General features: G+C 41.0%; 1 protein-coding gene and 1 long non-coding RNA gene across 2 annotated transcripts; one reads left to right on the forward strand and one right to left on the reverse strand.

Moving 5' to 3' along the window:
- Nucleotides 1-2,343: 2,343 nt before the first annotated feature.
- Nucleotides 2,344-11,888, forward strand: b3gnt7 (UDP-GlcNAc:betaGal beta-1,3-N-acetylglucosaminyltransferase 7). The gene is made up of 2 exons (XM_055940952.1): nt 2,344-2,655; nt 9,284-11,888. Coding segments are annotated over exons 1-2 (1,254 nt in total). The 5' UTR covers nt 2,344-2,653; the 3' UTR covers nt 10,536-11,888.
- LOC129867499 (uncharacterized) lies at nt 6,198-22,340 on the reverse strand. Its single transcript, XR_008761624.1, has 3 exons — nt 22,052-22,340; nt 7,195-7,267; nt 6,198-6,988 (listed from the first exon to the last, which is right to left on the reverse strand). It is a non-coding gene; the product is annotated as an uncharacterized LOC129867499 (long non-coding RNA).
- Between the last annotated feature and the right edge of the window lie 325 nt (nt 22,341-22,665).

The following is a 22,665-nucleotide window of genomic DNA, read 5'->3' on the forward strand; positions in this document are numbered from 1 at the left end:
TAACAACTTAGTCCCCTATTCAACTAGAGTGGTTTCTTCCCTAACACCTTAGTCCCCTTTTTAACTAGAGTGGTTTCTTCTCTAACACCTTAGTCCCCTTTTTAACTAGAGTGGTTTCTTCCCTAACACCTTAGTCCCCTATTCAACTAGAGTGGTTTCTTCCCTAACACCTTAGTCCCCTTTTTAACTAGAGTGGTTTCTTCTCTAACACCTTAGTCCCCTTTTTAACTAGAGTGGTTTCTTCCCTAACACCTTAGTCCCCTATTCAACTAGAGTGGTTTCTTCCCTAACACCTTAGTCCCCTTTTTAACTAGAGTGGTTTCTTCCCTAACACCTTAGTCCCCTTTTTAACTAGAGTGGTTTCTTCCCTAACACCTTAGTCCCCTTTTTACCTAGAGTGGTTTCTTCCCTAACACCTTAGTCCCCTTTTTAACTAGAGTGGTTTCTTCCCTAACACCTTAGTCCCCTATTCAACTAGAGTGGTTTCTTCCCTAACACCTTAGTCCCCTTTTCAACTAGAGTGGTTTCTTCCCTAACAACTTAGTCCCCTATTCAACTAGAGTGGTTTCTTCCCTAACACCTTAGTCCCCTTTTTAACTAGAGTGGTTTCTTCCCTAACACCTTAGTCCCCTATTCAACTAGAGTGGTTTCTTCCCTAACACCTTAGTCCCCTATTCAACTAGAGTGGTTTCTTCCCTAACACCTTTCTTCCCTAACACCCTTTAAACAATAAGGGATGACGGGGTGTGTTATATGGCCAATATACCATTGTTAAGGGCTGTTCTATCGCACGACACAACACGGAGTAGTGGTTTATTGGCCATATACCACAAACCACACGACGTGACTTATTGCAATTATAAAATGGTTTGCCAATGTAATTAGAACAGTAAAAATAAATATTTTGTCAGCCAATCAGCATTCAGGGCTCAAACCACCCAGTATATAATAGACAATCAGTGCTGAACACAAGACAACAAATGTCAAGGAAAGGGGGGTTATGAAGTGTCAACTCCCTCCACCTGGGGACTCACTTCGGTTAAAATCAAACAGTTTTTTGAAAGTGCTATCAGGAATATCACTACCAACTGATTGAGTTCGCTGTCAGCTATTAAAAAAAAAAAAAAAAATGATCGTGGAGAGAAATCGGTTTCCAAGTATTCTGAAAGAGACAAAGGGAGTGCTTTTGATCCAGCACCAAGCCCTAAACGGCATGTGTCGAAATACCCGGCTATATAAACACAACGCTGTTGACCATTCTTTTAAAATCACTTAACATGCCGCTGCTAAGCGATAGAAATGTATATCTCACAGACCAGCATTGACTGACCACAATACGCCTGGATGATACATCTTTGAACAAATAAGAGACATCACTGAGTACACTACGCCTGTGTGCACCATAGACCTATCGGCGTGCACACGTTAGGAACAGATTAATATCATTTGCTTGAGGACAGCTCATTACCTCCAGAAACACATTGTTGACGTCAGATGCCCTTTCTCAATCCAGGTAGCGTACCTGTTTGTATCCTGTTAGAGCAGTGACTTTCACATTATTGCTTTTGACAAGGTTAAGTGTGCTATTTTCCAAAGGTCGATGTGACGCCCTCGACTCACAATTCAAATGAGGCACAGACACACCTGTCTACAACAAAACTTCCACCTACACATTCATTGTTCCACGAGGCAAAGTAACTACAAATGTTTTACAATAGAAAACAATGAATAATAGTAATATTAATAATAATATACATACTAATTAAAATATTAATTAGTATGGACTATATACTAATATTAAAAGGACTAATCATATCAACAAGATTATTCATATCATTATGAACATCATCATAATAATAAGTAATCATTAAAAACAAGGACAAGAATATTAGTATTATACTATATGGATATAATACTATACAATAACATAATTACTGTTATCATGTAGCAACAATCGTAACAACATTTATTATCATAATTATACAGCTATGCTTAAATTATTATTTATTATGAATATTAGTATTGATAATATTATTGTTAGTATTCCATTGTTATTATATTGATTATTTAAAAATATATATATATATAATATAATAAATGCAACATGGTAATAATATTTTTGCTACAGCCGCAGATCACATCTGTGTCAATTAAGTTACATCTGGAGACAGTTTTGCCAAATCTGAGGAAGAAGAAAAAAGCTAATTTGCCTTGTAGGTCTTATTTGTTGATGGAGATGTGATGAAATAAAAACATGAAATCAAGACAACTCTTGTGAACACAACTGATGAATCTATTGCTATAATATGAGTAGAGAGATTGTTGGCATATTTTAGGGATGGGCGGAAGGACTACTCTATCTATCATGCATGCATCCTCTCACTATTTGCATAAAGCCTCGGTCATGCTTTTAAAGATGCAGAGCTGTCGAGGGTGACCACTTGATGGCATTGATCCCAACGTACGCTTCAGAGAAATACGCGACCAGAGGCAAAGTAACGTTCTGGTTTCTTTGTTCACTTCGAAAAGAGAAAGGACTATTTCTTGGCATCCATTTGAAAGGACCGTACGCAAGCAAGCCATCCCTTTTAAGGCACAGTAAGGTGATATTCAGTGACTTTACTTGCACTTGGAATCACCATTCGAAAAAAAAATGTAAGTATAATATTTTTTAAATAATAGCCTACCGACTGTGTAATACTGTGCGTTGTCCTTGAGTAGAAGAAGCAAGCTATTTAATAGTATTATTATTGTTCTTCTTGTTTATTATGAGGTTATGGAAATAATTATGACGAATATATGCGTGTGTTCTTCACCTTTGCAATTTTGTAATAAGGCCAACGGTAATGCCTTATTGAGACAAATAAATACTATATATCGCCGCCCTATAACTATAATAGCACGTTTCACCATTCTTTTCTTCTATGGTTACGTCTATTTATTAACGCGTAATAGCCATATTTTATATTGAAGTGTATTAGCCCTCATATAGGGAGAATCGACTCTCATTAGGTTTTTGATGACAGCCTTGACAGTTGTCATCACACATCATAGTAGACCACTAAAGTGACTAAAAACGATCTAACAACTGAAATAAAACTGTTTTAGGGATTAGTCTACTTTCTAACTGTGTTTTGGAAAAGTTTTCACAGGCTACTCCGTGCAAAGATGTCAGTTCGTCTGACTGGGAATGCCTCGAACTAGTTCCAACTGCAGTGTATGATGACGTTACATTTAGTAGACGCTCTTGGCCAGAGCGAGTTACAATTAGGGTAAAGTGCCTTGCTCAAGGGCACATCGACAGATTGTTTTACCTAGTCGGCTCGGGGACTCGAACCATGCCCCTTTGGCCCAACGCTTTTAATCGCTAGGCTACCTGCCACCCTAGAGAGGAAAGACCTTGACTTTATCACCGTGTAGAATTGGCATAGTTTGTTCTTACTCAATCTTTCCACATAATGACTAGGCATTCACAAATGACAATTAGTTACCAGAAGTTACAGAAATCAAATGGGTTACCGGAAGTTACAGAGATTAAATGATAATGAGTTAACAGAAATTATAGCGATACAATTAAATGATAGTCTATCTACAAACACAATGACACACAGTAGACCTATCAGAGTATGAAAAAAACTATCCAACAAACACAATTGTATACTTTTTATCCATCGTATCATTATTTAAACAAAGCATTATAAGAAGTCAAACTGAAGTTACATGCTGTCTTTAAAGAGAACATCTTGCTCAGACCAGAAAGAGACAACATCAGTGTTACTGTATCACAATATCAGTGACAACAGTAACAGTGGTGTTACTGTTATGCCCAAATCCCAGGCAAAACAGTACCCCCCCCCCCTCCCCCTTGATGGTGGAGATACAAATTTGCAACTTTAAAGTTAAATGGACAGGTCACCCACATTACAAAATGATATGTTGGAAACAGTGCGGGGGGTATCAACTTTGCCACTTTGCCATATCGACTTTGCCACTTCAGCGCGCTTTTGTGGCACAGTCGATTCCACGCATGGCTACAGGCCAGTAGGTTGAGGGTTTGCCAACCACCACAGAAGAGCTCACTCTCCCTGCCTGTCTTAATACACTACGATCAGAGCCAGCTGCAGACAGTGATCAGCTTGGGAAAAATCTGATTTTCAACATTTTGATGCCATATTTATAATTACAGTGCATTCGGAAAGTATTCAGACCCCTTTTTCCACATTTTGTTACGTTACAGCATTATTCTAAAATTTATTAAATAAAAACATTTCCTCATCAATCTACACACAATACCCCATAATGACAAAGCAAAAACAGTTTTTTCTGTAGGGATGTTTTTCAGCGGCAGGGACTGGGAGACTAGTCAGGTTCGAGGGAAAGATGAACGGAGCAAAGTACAGAGAGATCCTTGATGAAAACCTGCTCCAGAGCGCTCAGGACGTCAGACTGGGGTGAAGGTTCACCTTCCAACAGAACAACGACCCTAAGCACACAGCCAAGGCAAAGCAGGAATGGCTTTGAGAAATCTCTGAAAGTCCTTGAGTGGCCCAGCCAGAGCCTGGACTTGAACCCGATCGAACATCTCTGCAGACACATGAAAATAGCTGTGCAACGACGCTCCCCATCCAAGCGTCGCTTGGGAGGATCTGCAGAGAAGAATGGGAGGAACTCCCCAAATACAGGTGTGCCAAGCTGTATGTGACGCCACATAAAATGTTGCGCTATACGTGCAACACAGCATTCCTAAACTAACCCACAATGTCTGCTGTGTGGATCGAGCAATCAACAAATCGAGCAGTCATTTGAAAGAGTGTGGATCGAACAGTCAACAAGTCGAGCAGTCAACAAGTCGAACAGTCAACAAGTCGAGCAGTCAACAAGTCGAGCAGTCAACAAGTCGAGCAGTCAACAAGTCGAGCAGTCATTTGAAAGAGTAACAAAATTTCAGCGAGACAACTCAAAGGCGAAATCGATTGAAGCCAAGATAATGGAATTCATTGCCCTTGACAATCAACCGTTCTCTGTCGTGGATGATGTTGGCTTTCGCCTACTGGTCGAGCACTGTATTGGAAATCTGCCCTATGTTTATACAAGAGACCACAGGAAACTTCTTTGATCAGAGGTTAGTTTGTTTAATAAGCATTGCAAGCCAGATTGCAACCCGGAGTATACACTTTATTACACGATTACACAGTAATTTGCAAGTAACACACTCAGTACAAAAGAAGGTGTTTTCTCTTTTTATCCCCTACTGAGGATGTCCCTTAACTTTAATACCATATAAACTCATAATTAATAGTTGCTAATAGAAAGTTGTCTCTGCTAGGCGGTGTTCAGCGTATTGTTATTTGCAGTTAGTTTCCCAAACCTTCTTCCTCCTGTTGCTACAGCGGTTCCTCCTTTTAAAAGTTGCATCGCGGTACTAAGAGGTACCCAGCGGGACGCTGGCTTCATTGCTCCGGACCACCACAAGGGGGAGTTAGAGCACTCATTATGCATTTGGGTCCCAAGGTTTTTACATGACCAATCATATCGAGTGGTTCCAATGAGGAATTTTGACGCGGGGCCACCGTTGCCTTGTGGCGTTCTTCAACAAAGATGGCTGACAAACCATTACGGAGTATCCAAATGTAAACTGTTATAACGTCAAAACGAGTCAAGCAAAAATAAATACAATTGAGAGGAATATGTTAGTTAATGTAGAGACAAACGTTTGTGTATATATTTTTTGTCATAAAGTTAATTTACGAAAATCGCTATTTAGCAAGTTTATCTGACTAGCTAACATTAGCCAGCTAGTTAGTGTTTAGGGTAATTCAATTGTAATTCGTGTTGTTTCATGTTTTAGCGACTCCTGAGAAAACCAGCAAACCAGGCTGTCGTCTTGTGAAACAGTGGATGTAACGAATCTAGCTAGCTAAAGCATTTACTGCAAATTGAATGTACAATTGTGTACGCTTGAATTGCAATGCAGCTGAAGTAACATAGCTAGCTAACTATTTACTTGCTTATTGTGTAGTGGAGGATAAAAATAACTATGCCTATGGATGTGTAGCTAGCTACAGTGTGTAGCTAGCTACAGTATGTAGCCGATCTGTGTATGGACCCTAAAACGTTAGGTTCTGAACTAATATTCATACCAATCTATGAACCTCAGCTATCACAGTTGTTGTATCAACTTCAAGTCTGAATGGCATTAACGAAGCTTATGGACAGAGTAGAATATAATAACTTTATTGTGCCAAGGATGCAAGTCGTATACACATGTACTGTAGTTATTACCACGCATGAGATTCCCACATTGTAGCCTGTACATTGAATATATTCACTGATCATGTACTCTTCCTTGGCCAATAAAGGTGTGGTTCAGGTATGAATCTCTGGGACTTTCTTTTTTCAGTCATATCAAACTCCATTATTTGAATAATGCTGTGTCTGCATGTATGTATTACAATTATACACTTCAACAGTGTTTACTGCTCCTGGGACATCAATGATTACACATTGTAACTATGCAATAGACTAGAAACATGATTGATTTGTAATTCATATATACAGAAAAAAACTATGCATATCTAACTCCCTTCATCTGCATTAATCTGAGGACACAGGATATTATTTCAATGAGATACTTAGTTTCAACCAGTGGAGAATGTGAAACACTTTATTGAAAGAAGTTCCAGGTGTTATAAATGCATTATAATTATGATAATTGTAATATTATAAATACAAGTTCAATCTGTAATTCAATGCACATATGGTGTGCATTTTAAAACGAGGAAGAAAGACGAGGCCTGGGAGAGAGGTAAGAACAGCGGCAGACAGCATATGATTCATGAATTACAGTGCTACCCTAATATTCTCTCAGATTATCACATTTGTGGTGTCTCCTAACCAGCCTTGGGCCCCCAGTTAACCCGAAGGTTATCTTAAGAGCGGGTGAGGTGGCGATGACGGGACTGGCTTCCTCTCTCACATCAAAACATACCTGCAGACGAGAGACAGGTGGATAGAGAGAGCATGATTAAGCCTTGTTTTCTTTATACTAACACGGTCAGTCATCTTAATCAGGAGGTGAAATGCAAAACTGACCATGGATCATTAACTCTGGGTCTACTACATCTCTGTCTGTATTTCAATGTAAAGCATCTCTTTAATAATACTTCCTGTTTACCCGACCAAGTGACATCTCACCTATGATCATGCTGTGCCCTTTGTGTCAGCCAGTTCAGATGCGGGAGGGGTTCACCAAAACAGCTGATATAACCTAGGGGGAGAGGGATGAAGTGAAGAAGAGACACTGTTATTGTGTGTGTGTGTGGTCTCACCTGGTGTCCACACTATGTGGCTACAGAGTAGTTTATGCTGAAAAACAGACACATGAGGACAAACAATAGAAGATAATGTCAATAGAAGATACTGTATGTGACTCAGACACCTATCGGAGTGTACCTGAAACTTTTAAATATAGAGGGCTATGTGTCTCACCACATGGTTATTGCAAGGCTAACCCCCAGGGAAATCAGGACTTGGCAGCAACAGATAGTCCAGTGAAAATGGTTGTGTTTATGTGGTGTAAATCTGAAAATTAGAAGCTGACATCTGAAGGGTTTTTTAAATAATGCATGTGAGACAGGTTCCATGTACAACAAGACAGGCAGAGATGGAGAAAAAGAACACAGAACAGTTTATTTGCCTCTGGTTATAGACACTTTTGCCAGCAATAAAGCTTCCACGGCCTGTTCCTCGGACAATGAACATCTGGCCATATCTACATTATCGACCCCTTGGTCAGCTCGTTCTCTGAAAGTAAAGAAAGCAGATTATTTTTTATAGATATGTGCTGCTTACCTGAGATGCCATCTTCGTAGGTGTCCGCTTTGACTTCCTTTGTGTCGGAGAGCAAGGGGAACAACTACTTCAAGGTCTCAGAGCGAGTGACGTCACCGATTGAAATGCTATTAGCGGGCACCCCACTAACTAGCTAGCCATTTCATACCGGTTACACCCGACTTGAAAAAAATCTAAATATACACATTGCGAGATATTTGGCGAAATAGACAGACACGCCTATATTTCTCCCATAAGAAACAATAGGAAGACCGCAGTTCCAATATTATTTTTGTTGTTTACATTTTAACTATAAAGACAGGTTAGGGAAGCAGGCATTGTGACGTTGAACAATAAACTGGGAATAGAACGTTCGGAAGGCGAGTTGGTGCCACGGTGCTCAATAGAACTAATAGGAGCTGGCAGGGTGAAAAATGCCCTAAAATAAGGCCTGTTATTTCGCGATTACTTCAAAACGACGGCAAGCAGCTGGGAAATATGGTCATATCATGAAACTGGGCTCCACGGCGGATGCAATTAACTATTTTTTATCAGAAAAGAACGTTGTTAAAAATGTCATGTGTCCAGCCTACTATCTACACGGATTTCAGAGCACTCTCGTCTGAGTGTACTAGAGCGCAGAATAATTACTTTACAAGCGCTCAACACCCGTTGAGTATGGCCGGTGTCAGTAAACTTCGGGGAAAAAGGCGTAATTAAATTGTTTCCAGCTGCACATTTACAGTCACCAACGCGCTGGTTAACACAAAAACTGCCTTACCAGCTCTGTTAGGGCGAGTAAAATGGTCAAAGTGGTCTCATTTGTGTCTGGAAGTAGCTAGCCAACGTTAGCTTGTGTGCTTGACTGCCGTTGTAAGGCCAGAACGCTCAAATCAACTTCCTCGGCCCGAACGTCCAGTGTGCGCTCCGAGAGCGAAACGGTCTGAATTTACAAACTGACCATTTTTCTCTCAATGGAAACACCATAATATTAATCAAATTAATTAAGCCAAATTTCTTAAAATCAATCCCATATACTATGTTATTACAAAAAAGGTTTTAAATTCTCTGGTAATGCCAATACGGAATACTATCAAATGCTTCTCAAAGATGCCCTCTGGTGGTCAAACTAGCAATAACTTGCAGTAACAGAAGAAATGGCTGAGAATGAAATGACGTGCCACAGAATGCTGCAGCAGCACGCAGGGTGTGCCGTAGTATGACACAACTTTTAACAGAGGAACCACTGTATCATGTGCTAGCAGAAGTAAGTCTGGAACATAGTATCAACAGGAACTGAAAGTATAGTTTCAACACACAGACATCTGATTTTTGTACAGAATGCAGAATGACAGGCTTTCATGATCAAAGTTAGTCAATAATTTGAAATGGTAGATGACTTTCATGCCCTCTTCATCTGACTAACAGTCCCTTTCCCTCTGTTTCTCTCCAGGATGACCACTAGGGATAAATGGAGGGTTTACAAGCGGGTATGTGTCGTGTTCTTTCTGGCTGCGGTGACATTGACGGTGGTCCAGAGAGGGGCTCCCTTCCAAATTGAGAGGCAGGGTCGCATGGAGGCCCCCTCCGAGGGAGGGGAGAACAGGGCCCAGCAGCAGAATACGGGCCTCTACCCAGGGACCAACACCTTCTGGAAGGCTAGCAAGGCCAAACAAGCCGAGTCTACAGCCACCGCCACTGGCACCACGGAGGAGCCCAGCATCACCCAGGAGCGAGCTGGCTCCCGGACCTGGGACGTGTCCAGTGCCAACTGCAGTGCCAACCTCAACTTCACCAACCAGGATTGGTTCAGGGGCTTGGAGGAGAACTTTAAGCAGTTCCTCCTGTACCGCCACTGCCGCTTCTTCCCCATGCTCATCAACCATCCGGAGAAGTGCTCCGGGGAGACCTACCTGCTCATGGTCATCAAGTCCATCGCCACGCAGCATGACCGCCGCGAGGTGATCCGCAAGACGTGGGGTAAGGAGCAGGTTGTTGACGGCAAGAAGGTGAAGACGGTGTTCTTGCTGGGGACGCCGTCCAATGAGGCTGAGAAGGCCAACCATCAGAAGCTCCTAGAGTACGAAGACTACATCTACAGAGATATCCTCCAATGGGACTTCCAGGACAGCTTCTTCAACCTGACCCTCAAGGAGACCCACTTCCTTAAGTGGTTCTCCACCTATTGTGCCGACGTGCGCTACGTCTTCAAGGGCGACGACGACGTCTTCGTCAGTGTGGAGAACATCTTTGAGTACCTGGAGGCCAGCGCCCAGGTCAAGAACCTCTTCGTTGGTGACGTGCTCTTCAAGGCCAAGCCCATTCGCAGGAAGGAGAACAAGTACTACATCCCACAACCACTTTACAACAAGACCCACTACCCTCCATACGCCGGAGGCGGTGGGTTCCTCATGGACGCACCCCTGGCCAGGAGGCTCTACTGGGCCTCAGACTCTCTGGAGCTGTACCCCATCGATGACGTGTTCCTGGGCATGTGTTTGGAGGTGCTGCAGGTCACGCCCATCAAGCACAATGCTTTTAAGACATTTGGTCTGGTCAAGAACAAGGACAGCAAGCTCAACCAAGAACCTTGTTTCTTTAAGAGCATGATCGTGGTCCACAAGCTGCTACCATCAGAGCTCATACACATGTGGAACCTGGTGAACAGTAATCTCATCTGCTCGCAGAAAGTGGAGATCTTATAGCCTGGTGAGAACACTTAACTAGGCGAGGGGAGAAGAGTTAGGATGTGTGAGGAGGCCGGGAGGCAGATGTTGACATCCAATTCAAGTTCTCCTTTGTTCATAGTAGGACCCAGACAATATTTGATTTATTACATTTTAGCAGACATTCTTATCCAGAGCAATTAGGGTTAAATGCCTTGCTCACATCGGCAGATTTTTCACCTAGTCGGCTCGGAGAGTCAAACCAGCAACCTTTTGGTTACTGGCCCATCGCTCTTAACTGCTAGGCTACTTGCCTCTACTGCATCACAGTGGAAGTAAATTATCTGGTGATGTTTTTTTTTATATTCTGGTGGCATTTTGAATGACTCTCAATGTCAGCAGGCACATTCAGAGATGCCAAACCAAGGAGCTTGAGGTACCAGCACTATCTTGCTGCAAAGGGGGACAGCGAGCTGCCCCCACGTTGTCATGCATCCCTTTGACTGTGTACTGAAATTTAAACACCTTGTTCATTTGGACCAGGCTTCACCTATACTGTAGTAACCATGGACCTTATAAAATAGGAAGAAACAAAGTGTCTCTACCTCACCAATATAGTTTAAATTTCTCTTCTCATATAGGTAGTCATTTGAATAATATTTGTCAAGACAAAATGTCTTGTAAGCATGTTTTACCATGTTAACAGTCAATTAAATAATAATGTAATTTGTTTTTTTTCTCTTTACATCTGACCCTGCAGTCCAACGTAGAGAGAGACCCTTTGCTATGGGTCACTGCACTTCAATAAGAGTGTTCAGTTTTCAGAAAGAATTTGGACTGTATGTGTCAATGGATTTGAATGTGCTGATATACTTGATATGAATTGGGTTGAGGGTTTTACGAGAGGCTCCCGAGTGACGCGGCGATCTAAGGCACTGCGTCTCAGTGCTAGAGTTGTCACTACAGACCCTGGTTCGATCACGGGCTGTATTGCAACCGGCTGTGATCGGGAGTCCCATAGGGTGGCGCGCAATTGGCCGTGTGTCGTCCGGGTTAAGGGAGGTTTTGGCCGGGGTAGGCTGTCATTGTAAAATAAGAATTTGTTCTTAATTAACTGACTTGCCTAGTTAAATAAAGTTAAAATTACATTGAAACTGTGAAACAAATTAACTACTGCTGATACATATATCACAATATGTTCATTTAATAGATTGTTTGATATTTAATTAATTGCAGGGAAGGTATTGGAATTAATGAACATTTGCAAAGATTATAGTTCCTCATGTTTAGAGGGCAGTGAATATGTGTGGATGATGTATATAAATGTAAAAAAAAAATCTAAAGATATATAGTGTTAAAAATCACATTTGTAAATAAATTAAAAAAAAATCATATGTGGGTCTTATCATTTTATTTATTTAAATTGTACCAGATGAAAAAAAATATTTTTTTTTTAGTTGGGCTAATTGACAACAAGCTGTGACCAATGATCCAAACAAGTTCAGATGACAAAGACATGATATTTGATGTTAACGTTGATAATATGACCAAAATGTTCATTGTTCATTTTATTTCAATGTTCACTTGTTATAGGTCAAGGGATTATTTTCTTTACCTCAAATGTTATCCTTTTATCCTCGACATTGTTGATGTTTTAATATCAAAACATATCTTTATACATTCAAGGCTGATTTATCACTTAAACCAATGTAAATACATTACTTAATTTATGCCTTAAGGTAACTTGTATTATAGTATAATTTGTATTAGTGTTTCACATCAAATGTTAAATTTTTGTCACAAATGATATGAATATGACAGAATCAGAAATCAATTTAACAGAGCATTAACATAATATTGATCCATCTCCTGGGAGTTTTTTTTTAATCAGTGTTTTTTTACTAGTTTCAGAGGCAGTTTATACAGTTCTGATTGGTGTTCCCATGGTTTATGTTCTCCCGCAGGATATCATATAACAGCAATACTATCAACTATTATATTTATCATAGTGATTCATGAGTAACATTAAAACAGAGTATTGTGTCCCACCTACAGTAAACAACTATACTGAAAACCCAAACTCAAATGTCTGAAATAAGTCAATGAGAGAATAGTCAGATTAACTGATGACTAAAATAGCAGTGTGTGTCGTAGGTGATGAATGTGTAGGGCACTTCTGAATTTCTACAGATGTTGTGGCACAGCAGAAAGATCAGCACATCCCAAATCTAGAGGTTGAAAGTTCAAATCACCAGGTGGGGTCATATTGAAAAGTCAGTAGTAAGTGATCATGTCAAACGTAATCATGTTGGTCATTGATTCAAGATTTTATCTGAACAGTGTACCACTTACCTTAAAACCCCTATACCATTTTATTACTTCTAATTATTTGGGACACCTGGGACCATCACGTCCCAAGAACCTTCAGGGGACCTTCATGGGAACATGACAACAACATCCCAAGAACGTCATAAAAACATCCCCGGGAACTATAAAAAGGTCCCTCAGAGAACGCTCCCTTGAGACGATCATGCGACATCCTAAGGACTAGTATAATAAAGGTCCTGAGAACGTCCTAAAAAGTTCCTGACATTGTCCTAGGCAACGTCCTGGAAAACTAGACAAAGGGCCACCAGAGAACGTTTCCTTGGGACTTGTGTGGTTGAGCCAGCGGTTGGATTCAAGTATGGGCTTTGGCTGGGCCACTCAATGACTTTCACATTCTTGTTCTGAAGCCATTCAATTGTTGCTTTGGCTATATGCTTGGGTTCAATGTTCAGACCACAGAATATTTTTGCTTAATGCTCTCAGAGTTTTTCACGTTCCTTTTTGCAAACTCCAAGCATGCTGTCATGTGCCTTTTTCTCAGGTGTGATTTCCGTCTGGCCACTCTCCCATGAAGCCCAGATTGGTGAAGTGTTGTAGAGACTGTTGTCCTTCTGGCAGGTTCTCCCATCTCAGTGAAGGAACTCGGTAGTTCTGTCAGAGTGGTCATAGGGTTCTTTGTCACTTCCCTGACCAAGGTCTTTCTTTGCCCGGATTGCTCAGTTTAGTCGGACGGCCAGTTCCGTATTTTTTTGTTTAGTTCCATATTTTTTCAACTTCCCAATGATGGAGACCACTGTGCTCTTGGAAACGTTCAATAATCTATAACTTATTTGATACCCTTCCCCAGATATACAGTTGAAGTCGGAAGTTTACATAGACTTAGGTTGGAGTCATTAAAACTCGTTTTTTAACCACTCCACAAATGTCTTGTTAACAAACTATAGTTTTGGCAAGTCGGTTAGGACATCTACTTTGTGCATGACACAAGTAATTTTTCCAACAATCGTTTACAGACAAATTATTTCACTTATAACTCAATGTATCACAATTCCAATGGGTCAGAAGTTTACATACACTGAGTTGACTGTGCCTATAAACAGCTTGGAAAATTCCAGAAAAAGATGTCATAGCTTTAGAAGCTTCTGATAGGCTACTTGACATCATTTGAGTCAGTTGGAGGTGTACCTGTGGATGTATTTCAAGGCCTACCTTCAAACTCAGTGCTTCTTTGCTTGACATCATGGGAAAATCAAAAGAAAACAGCCAAGACCTCAGACAAAAAATTGTAGACCTCCACAAGTCTGGTTCATCCTTGGGAGCAATTTCCAAATGCCTGAAAGTACAACGTTCATCTGTAAAAACAATAGTACGTAAGTATAAACACCATGGGACCACACAGCCGTCATACCGCTCAGGAAGGAGACGCGTTCTGTCTCCTAGAGATGAACATGCTTTGGTGCGAAAAGTGCAAATCAATCCCAGAACAACAGCAAAGGACCTTGTGAAGATGCTGGAGGAAACAGGTACAAAAGTATCTATATCCACAGTAAAACGAGTCCTATATCGACATAACCTAAAAGGCCACTCAGCAAGGAAGAAGCCACTGCTCCAAAACCGCCATAAAAAAGCCAGACTACGGTTTGCAACTGCACATGGGGACAAAGATCATACTTTTTGGAGAAATGTCCTCTGGTCTGATGAAACAAAAATAGAACTGTTTGGCCATAACGACCATCATTATGTTTGGAGGAAAAAGAGGGAGGCTTGCAAGCCAAAGAACACCATCCCAACCGTGAAGCACGGGGGTGGCAGCATCATGTTGTGCGGGTGCTTTGCTGCAGGAGGGCCTGGTGCACTTCACAAATTAGATGGCATCATGAGGGAAGAAAATTATGTGGATATATTGAAGCAACATCTCAAGACATCAGTCAGGAAGTTAAAGCTTGGTCGCAAATGGGTCTTCCGAATGGACAATGACCCCAAGCATACTTCCAAAGTTGTGGCAAAATCGCATAAGGGCAACAAAGTCAAGGTATTGGAGTGGCCACCACAAAGCCCTGACCTCAATCCAATATAAGATTTGTGGGCAGAACTGAAAAAGCGTGTGCGAGCAAGGAGGCCTACAAACCTGACTCAGTAAAACCAGCTCTGCCAGGAGGAATGGGCCAAAATTCACCCAACTTACTGTGGGAAGGTTGTGGAAGGATACCCAAAATGTTTGACCCAAGTTAAAGAATTTAAAGGCAATGCTACCAAATACTTATTGAGTGTATGTAAACGTCTGACCCACTGGGAATGTTATGAAATAAATAAAAGCTGAAATAAATCATTCTCTCTTCTATTATTCTGACATTTCACATTCTTAAAATAAAGTGGTGATCCCAATTGTCCTAAGACAGGGAATTTTTACTAGGATTAAATGTCAGGAATTGTGAAGAACTGAGTTTAAATGTATTTGGCTAAGGTGTATGTAAACTTCCGACTTCAACTGCATGCCTCATCACAATTGTATCTTGGAGATCTACAGACAGTTCCTTGGACTTCATGGTATAGTTTCTGTTCTGACAAGCACTTCTTCTTCTGTAGTTCTGTACTTCTTCTTCTGTAGTTCTGTACTTCTTCTTCTGTAGTTCTGTACTTCTTCTGTAGTTCTGTACTTCTTCTGTAGTTCTGTACTTCTTCTTCTGTAGTTCTGCACTTCTTCTTCTGTAGTTCTGCACTTCTTCTTCTGTAGTTCTGTAGTTTAATGGCAGTGGGCATCTAATATCTTGAATACACCAACTGGACTATAATATAAATTCATTATACTTTGTGATACAACATGCGAAAAGGAAAAACAAAAACAAAAAAAACGAGAACTAATAAAAAATAAATACAAATAAAAACACACTTACAACAAACCCTACACTCATTAAAAACCCACTACTATTTTGACCCCATCTGCTCCTGCACCATGCCACCGGCCTGGGTTGACGTGACACCACCCCTCAACACACCCTGTAACTCTTCTGAAGTCAAATCTCGTACCCCCAAGTACTTATCTCCAGCTACCGCCACAACATCTATTTTCTGTGATTTATGTTCCTTTTCTGCGCTACAGTTGATAACCGCTGCTATGAACACTAAGAAGCCAACCTTACTGAAGCATGAATCACTCGTTGGCCTATCCCTCTGTGCTGCACAGATCTACTACTCACTCACCCTTGACCCCATCCTCCTCTACTTTCTTCACTGCCTCAGCATACGACACCTTCTGCACTACTCTGACTCTGGCCACCAGCATCTCTCACCGGACACTTCCAATCCCCAGAAACATAGGCACCCCTATAGTTGACACACACAACTTTATCCACCGAAACTACACAATCCTCTATTCCTTGACCTCCTGCACACTTGGAATCTCCCTCCTACAAACTGCTGCAACACAACCATAAACGTTGCACCTGAAACAGCTCAGTGGATTCAACACAAAGACTCTAACAGGATAACTGATATATCCTAACATGACTTTGTTGTGTAAAGACTCAAAACTCAAAAGGAAGGACAGTGACTCCTCTGTTTCGCCACGCTCACCACCGGGTCTGCGTTGCACCAAACGGCGGGCATTACAAACACCAGGAATCTTCCATTTCAATTGCTCCACCTCCACACGTAACGCTACCCCAGAAATCACTACATTACATTGTGCCCTGTTCCTAAGAGCAAAGCAAGATACAGATCTTGATCCAAGCTGGTCTGAAGACACACGCAAATATCACAAGTCTACTACAGGTTACCTTCACTGATTTAACTGCACCAAACTCCTTTCTCACCCACCTTGAAACCACAAATGGATCAGCCAAAAGGCCAGGTTCCACTTGCTTCAACAATGTCCCTCCTACTGGACCAGATAATTTTTTATCATGTCCATTGATGCCAGGCTTGGTTTCCGAGCTATTCACCACACCTTCCACCTCACTTACCTTGCCCTCATTAATTTCCATTTCACCTCCAGAACTCGGTCTGGTGCATGGCTCACTCTGTTTGCACTTGACACCGATCATCTTCAACACCCCATCTCCATTTTTTTGTCATCATCTTCGTCCAATTCAAATCCAACCTCTGCTCTACCTCATTCTCTTCCTCCTCTTCCTCCTCAGAAATCTACCTTTCTGTGTCACTGTCCCAATATTCCTCTTCTACCGGTGCGGCCCGGGGGCATCCCGATGTAACTCCATCTCGTAATCGTCCTGCTCACCTGGGAAACGTGTCTTCGCCGGGTAGCGACATTTTGAGAGCATGAGCAGTGCATTCCTCAGTACCTTCTTGGCTGCTTTTTTTTCGTTGCCACATGATTCTTCCTCACGAATTTCCCAACAACCACTCTGTCTCTGACGTGCACTGTCAACTGTAGGACCTTACATAGATGTGTATGTGTCCTTCAAAATCATGTCCAAACAAGTGAATTGGCCACAGGTGGACTGCAATCAAGTTGTAGTGACATTTCAAGGGTGATCAAAGGAATTTGGATGCACCTGAGCTGAATTTGGAGCATCGTAGCAAAGGTGTGTGAATACTTACAGTATGTCAATGAGATATTTCTGTATTTCATTTTCAATATGTTTGCTAAAATTTCTAAAAACATGTTTTCACTTTGTCATTATCGGGTATTGCGTGTAGATGGGTGAGAGAGAAAAAACCTATTTAATCCATTTTAAATTCAGGCTGTGACACAACAAAATGTGGGATAAGTCAAGGGGTGTGAATACTTTCTGAAGGCGCTGTACATGTCTATTAGCCTGTTACCTGGCGACGCACAAAAATAGGTTTTGAGCGCAGAAAACCTATTGGCGGCGTGCAAACACAAACTGTCACATGCCTCCTCTCGTTTGCAGGTGATCAACAATCAAGACATCGAAATACATTGTTAATCCCACATTATATTACATAAATACACGCCAAGGGCATAACTTTGTGTTGCATATTGGGGGGGGGGGGGGGGTGTCAAGGTCAATGGGTTCTGGTGAGAGAGAGAGAGAGAGAGAGAGAGAGAGAGAGAGAGAGAGAGAGAGTGTGTGAAAAAGTGAAATACCAGTGTGCCATCACAGCAGCAAGATTTGTGACCTTTTGCCACAAGATATGCTGTCTCACGTTGAGAGAGAGAGAGAGAGACAGAGAACGAGAGAGAGAGTACATCACACTCAAGTCATCCACGCCCAAATTCATGACAGCTGCAAGTAGAGAGGAACTTCATGCTAGGAGTGACAGTTCACTCAAGTGTGTCCCAAGTGTGATGCAATGTGGCAAAGGCAACAGAGATATTTAGTGGACATTGAAGTATACAGGCATAGGGATGACCATCTTGGTATACACAGGCCACCCTACAATCCTGTAGTAAGTTAGGAGCCGGTTGTTCGTTGTCAGACCTATTGATGTCAGCCCGGTCAGTAGGAAGGTTGTGACGGCTGAGGTCTTCACAACAGCCCTCTACTGACTTCAAAGGGAAGGTCGGGAGCCATCTTGGGTAATGTAGCGCTTTGTGAAAGAAAAGAAGAAAACACTCATTCCCGACTCCCTGGTCCCTTCTTCGGTCTACAGACTGTCTGTACATTCACTCCTGGTACTGTGTATTATATTTCTGGACTGTAATCACACCAGAAAAAGATAGAAAAGCTCATTTGCACAATTGATTTTATTGGTTTTAATTCGGATCCCCATTAGCTATTGACGAAGCAACAACTATTCTTCCTGGTGTCCACAAAACAAAAACATAAAACACGACAATTAACAAAACACTGATAGACATGAACAGTAACACACATTTAAAATATACCGATATACAAACACAACTTTGTGTGTGTCATTTTCCAGTCCATATTGTGCCATGAGTAATTAAGTAATTTTGCTATTTGCTTGAGTAATTGAAGATGGAAGTGAGTTCCGTGCGATCATGGCTGTGTATAATACTGTGCATTGCCGTGAATTCATTTTGGACTTGAGAACTGTGAAGAGACCCCTGGTGACATGTCTTGTGGGGTATGTATGAATGTCTGAAGAGACCCCTGGTGACATGTCTTGTGGGGTATGTATGAATGTCTGAAGAGACCCCTGGTGAAATGTCTTTTGGAGTATGTATGAATGTCTGAAGAGACCCCTGGTGACATGTCTTGTGGGGTATGTATGAATGTCTGAAGAGACCCCTGGTGACATGTCTTGTGGAGTATGTATGAATGTCTGAGCTGATTGTTATTTGATTATGAAGACAATCTGGAATGTTCATCACAGTAATATTAATCATAAAAACTAGAAGAGAAGCAGTTCACTTCTTGCCGCACAGATCCCTTTAGCGGGATCATTTTCGTAAACAACCTCTGAATTGCAGAGCGCCAAATTAAAAAGAAAATACAAAAAATATTTATAATCATGAAATCACAAGTGAAATATACCAAAACACAGCTTAGCTTGTTGTTAATCCACCTATCGTGTCAGATTTTGAAAATATGCTTTACAGCGAAAGCAATCCAAGCATTTGTGAGTTTATCAATCACTAGACAAAACAGTAAAAACAGCTAGCCTCAAATGAGCTTGGTCACGAAAGTCAGAAAAGCAATCAAATTAATCGCTTACCTTTGATAATCTTCGGATGTTTGCACTCACAAGACTCCCAGTTACACAATAAATGTTATTTTTGTTCGATAATGATTAGTTTTATAACCAAAAACCGCCATTTGGTTTGCGCGTTATGTTCAGAAAACCACTTGGCTCGTTCCGGTCCTGAAAGGCAGACGAAAATTCCAAAAAGTATCCGTAATGTTCGTAGAAACATGTCAAACGTTTTTATAATCAATCCTCAGGTTGTTTTTAACATACATAATCGATAATATTTCAACCGGACGGTAACTTATTCAATACTACATAGAAAGAAAATGTTGAGCTACATCTCTCGCGCGCAGGAACTAATCAAAGGACACCTGACGCGTTTTGAAAAATCTTGCTAATTTTTCCAAATAAAAGCTTGAAACTATGTCTAAAGCCTGGTCACAGCCTGAGGAAGCCATTGGAAAATGAATCTGGCTGATATCCCTTTAAATGGAGGAGGGGCAGGCAACGGAACAGGGCTTTTTCCAAATAAAAGGCACTTCCGGGTTGGATTTCCTCAGGTTTTCACCTGCAAAATCAGTTCTGTTTTACTCACAAACCATATTTTGACAGTTTTGGAAACTTTAGAGTGTTTTCTATCCTAATCCGTCAATTATATGCATATTCTAGCATCTGGACCTGAGAGATAGTCCGTTTACCTTGGGAACGTTATTTTTCCAAACATAAAAATTCAGCTCCCTCGCTGAAAGAGGTTAATCTCTTGTCAACCCTCAACCAGGAAAGACTGGTATGCATGTTGTTGATGTCAGTTCTGTAATTGCAGTTAAAGGCAAAGCATGTTGCTCTGTTTTGAGCCAGCTGCAGCTTTGCTATGTCTTTCTATACTGAGGAAGCCAAGCCAAGACGGTAAAAATGTTGTGATAATTGCTCTATAACCTATTCTTTCATACACCACCGTGATATACAATAAGGCCATGACAACAAAAAGACAACAGTCGAATAGTGGCAGAATAAATTCAACTACACATGCCAAGAGTGTGCAAAGCTGTCATCATGACAAAGGGTGGCTACTTTGAAGAATCTCAAATAGAAAAGAAAAGAAAAGAAATAAAGACCGGTACTGTGCATGTTTCACCGGTACTGTACATGTTTCACCGGTACTGTACATGTTTTACATCTTCAACAAAATTGTCATTTTATATGATCTCTTATCAATTACTTTAGGCCCAACCTTTTGCCATTTTGGCTTCCTCTATTATTGCCACAACAGCCAATGGGAAGTGATATTGCTTTGGAGCAAAGCACTGCAGCATTAGTGAAGATACGATCTATACAAGTGTATGTCACAGATCCAAACACTACTGGTATACACTCTAGTTGGTTGAGTGATAACCTGGGTCATATTACAGGCATTAGTCACAGTTACAAGCTTCCTCTTGAGAGGACAACGAGTTGATAACCAGGGAATGTTTAGTATACTGCCATGAACACTACTCACACTAGAGTCTGTGACATAACATTTGCATGTACAGAAATTCTGACCCAAACAAATAGACATTCAAATTAAAATATGTCTGGCAACGACATACCACAATATTTCTTCCTGTAGACAATGTGGAATCAGATAAGACAACAGAGAGCTAGCAACTCCAGCTATCGACCTGTCTAGTGGCATCTCTCCACGTCCAGAGTAGACATCACACTAATAACAGGAAGTGACAGCTAGATGTTTGTGGAGCGACAAACTAAAATAGCAGGCATCCGAATGACTGTAAGTTGTGTTTGTCTTTAATAAGTAACGCAGAAAGAGGGAAACAGAAGGTAAGGTCAGGGGTAGTTGAGCCAATCTGTTACGGCTGTCCTCGCTGACAGAAGGTGTGGACCAAAACGCAGATTGGTTAGTGTTCATTCTTTTAATGAAAGTCAACAAAACAATTCAAAATACAAAAACAACCAACGTGACAAAACCGAAACCGTCCTGTGTGGCAACAAAACCTCCACAGGAACAAACACCCACAAAACACAAGTGAAACCCAGGCTGCCTTAGTATGATTCTCAATCAGGGACAACGATAGACACCTGTCTCTGATTGAGAATCATACCAGGCCGAACACCAAAATCCCAACATAGAAATAGAAAACATAGACTGCCCACCCAAAACTCACGCCCTGACCAATAAACACATACAAAACAAGAGAAAACAGGTCAGGAACGTGACACAATCAGAGAGGAATCTACAGTGCATTCGGAAAGTATTCAGACCCCTTCCCTTTTACTACATTTTGTTACGTTACAGCCTTATTCTACACACACAACAACCCATTGTGACAAATAACATTTGTTTTATAGATTTTTCAGGTACCGTAATTGCTGGACTATTAAGCGCACCTGAATATAAGCCGTACCCGCTGAATTTTTTACAAATATGTATTTTGTACATAAATAAACCGCACATGTCTATAAGCCGCAAGTACCTACCGGTACATTGAAACAAATGAACTTTTCACAGCCTTTAAACAAAACACGGCTTGTAACAAAAATAAATCGGCTTTTAAACGAAACACGGCTTTTAACAAAAATAAATAGGCTTTAACGAAACACGGCTTGTAACAAAAATAAAAAATAAATAGCAGTAAACAGTAGCCTACCAAGAAAGTCAAACTTCATTGCGGTGGCGATTGTTTTGGCTTTCAGTCGGATCTGCACAGTTCCAACGTCTTATCATCGACTCATTAAGGCCAAGCTCCCGTGCAGCAGCTCTATTTCCTTTTCCAACAGCCAGATTGATCGCCTTCAACTTGAAAGCTGCATCACATGTATTTCTCAGTTTCTTTGCCATGATGAGGGTGACAAAATGACTACGGTAATCAGAATGATGGCAAGTCTGAGCGCGCCCGATTTACGTCACATTATGTGACGGTGCTCAGTTTTTTGGCGGCATGAATCTTGTGAAAAAAATAAAATAAACATAAATTAGCCGCGTCATTGTATAAACCGCGAGGTTCATAGCGTGGGAAAAAAGTAGCGGCTTATAGTCTGGAAATTGCGGTAATTTATTTACATAAGTTTTCAGAACCTTTGCTATGAGACTCGAAAATGAGCTCAAGTGCATCCTGTTTCCATTGGTCATCCTCCAATCATGTTTCTACAACTTGATTGGAGTCTATCTGTGGTAAAATTAATTGATTGGACATGATTTGTAAAGACACACACCTGTCTATATAAAGGTCCCACAGTTGACACTACATATCATAGTAAAAAG

The sequence above is a fragment of the Salvelinus fontinalis genome, chromosome 12, assembly GCF_029448725.1.
Source record: "Salvelinus fontinalis isolate EN_2023a chromosome 12, ASM2944872v1, whole genome shotgun sequence".
Taxonomy (NCBI): domain Eukaryota; kingdom Metazoa; phylum Chordata; class Actinopteri; order Salmoniformes; family Salmonidae; genus Salvelinus; species Salvelinus fontinalis.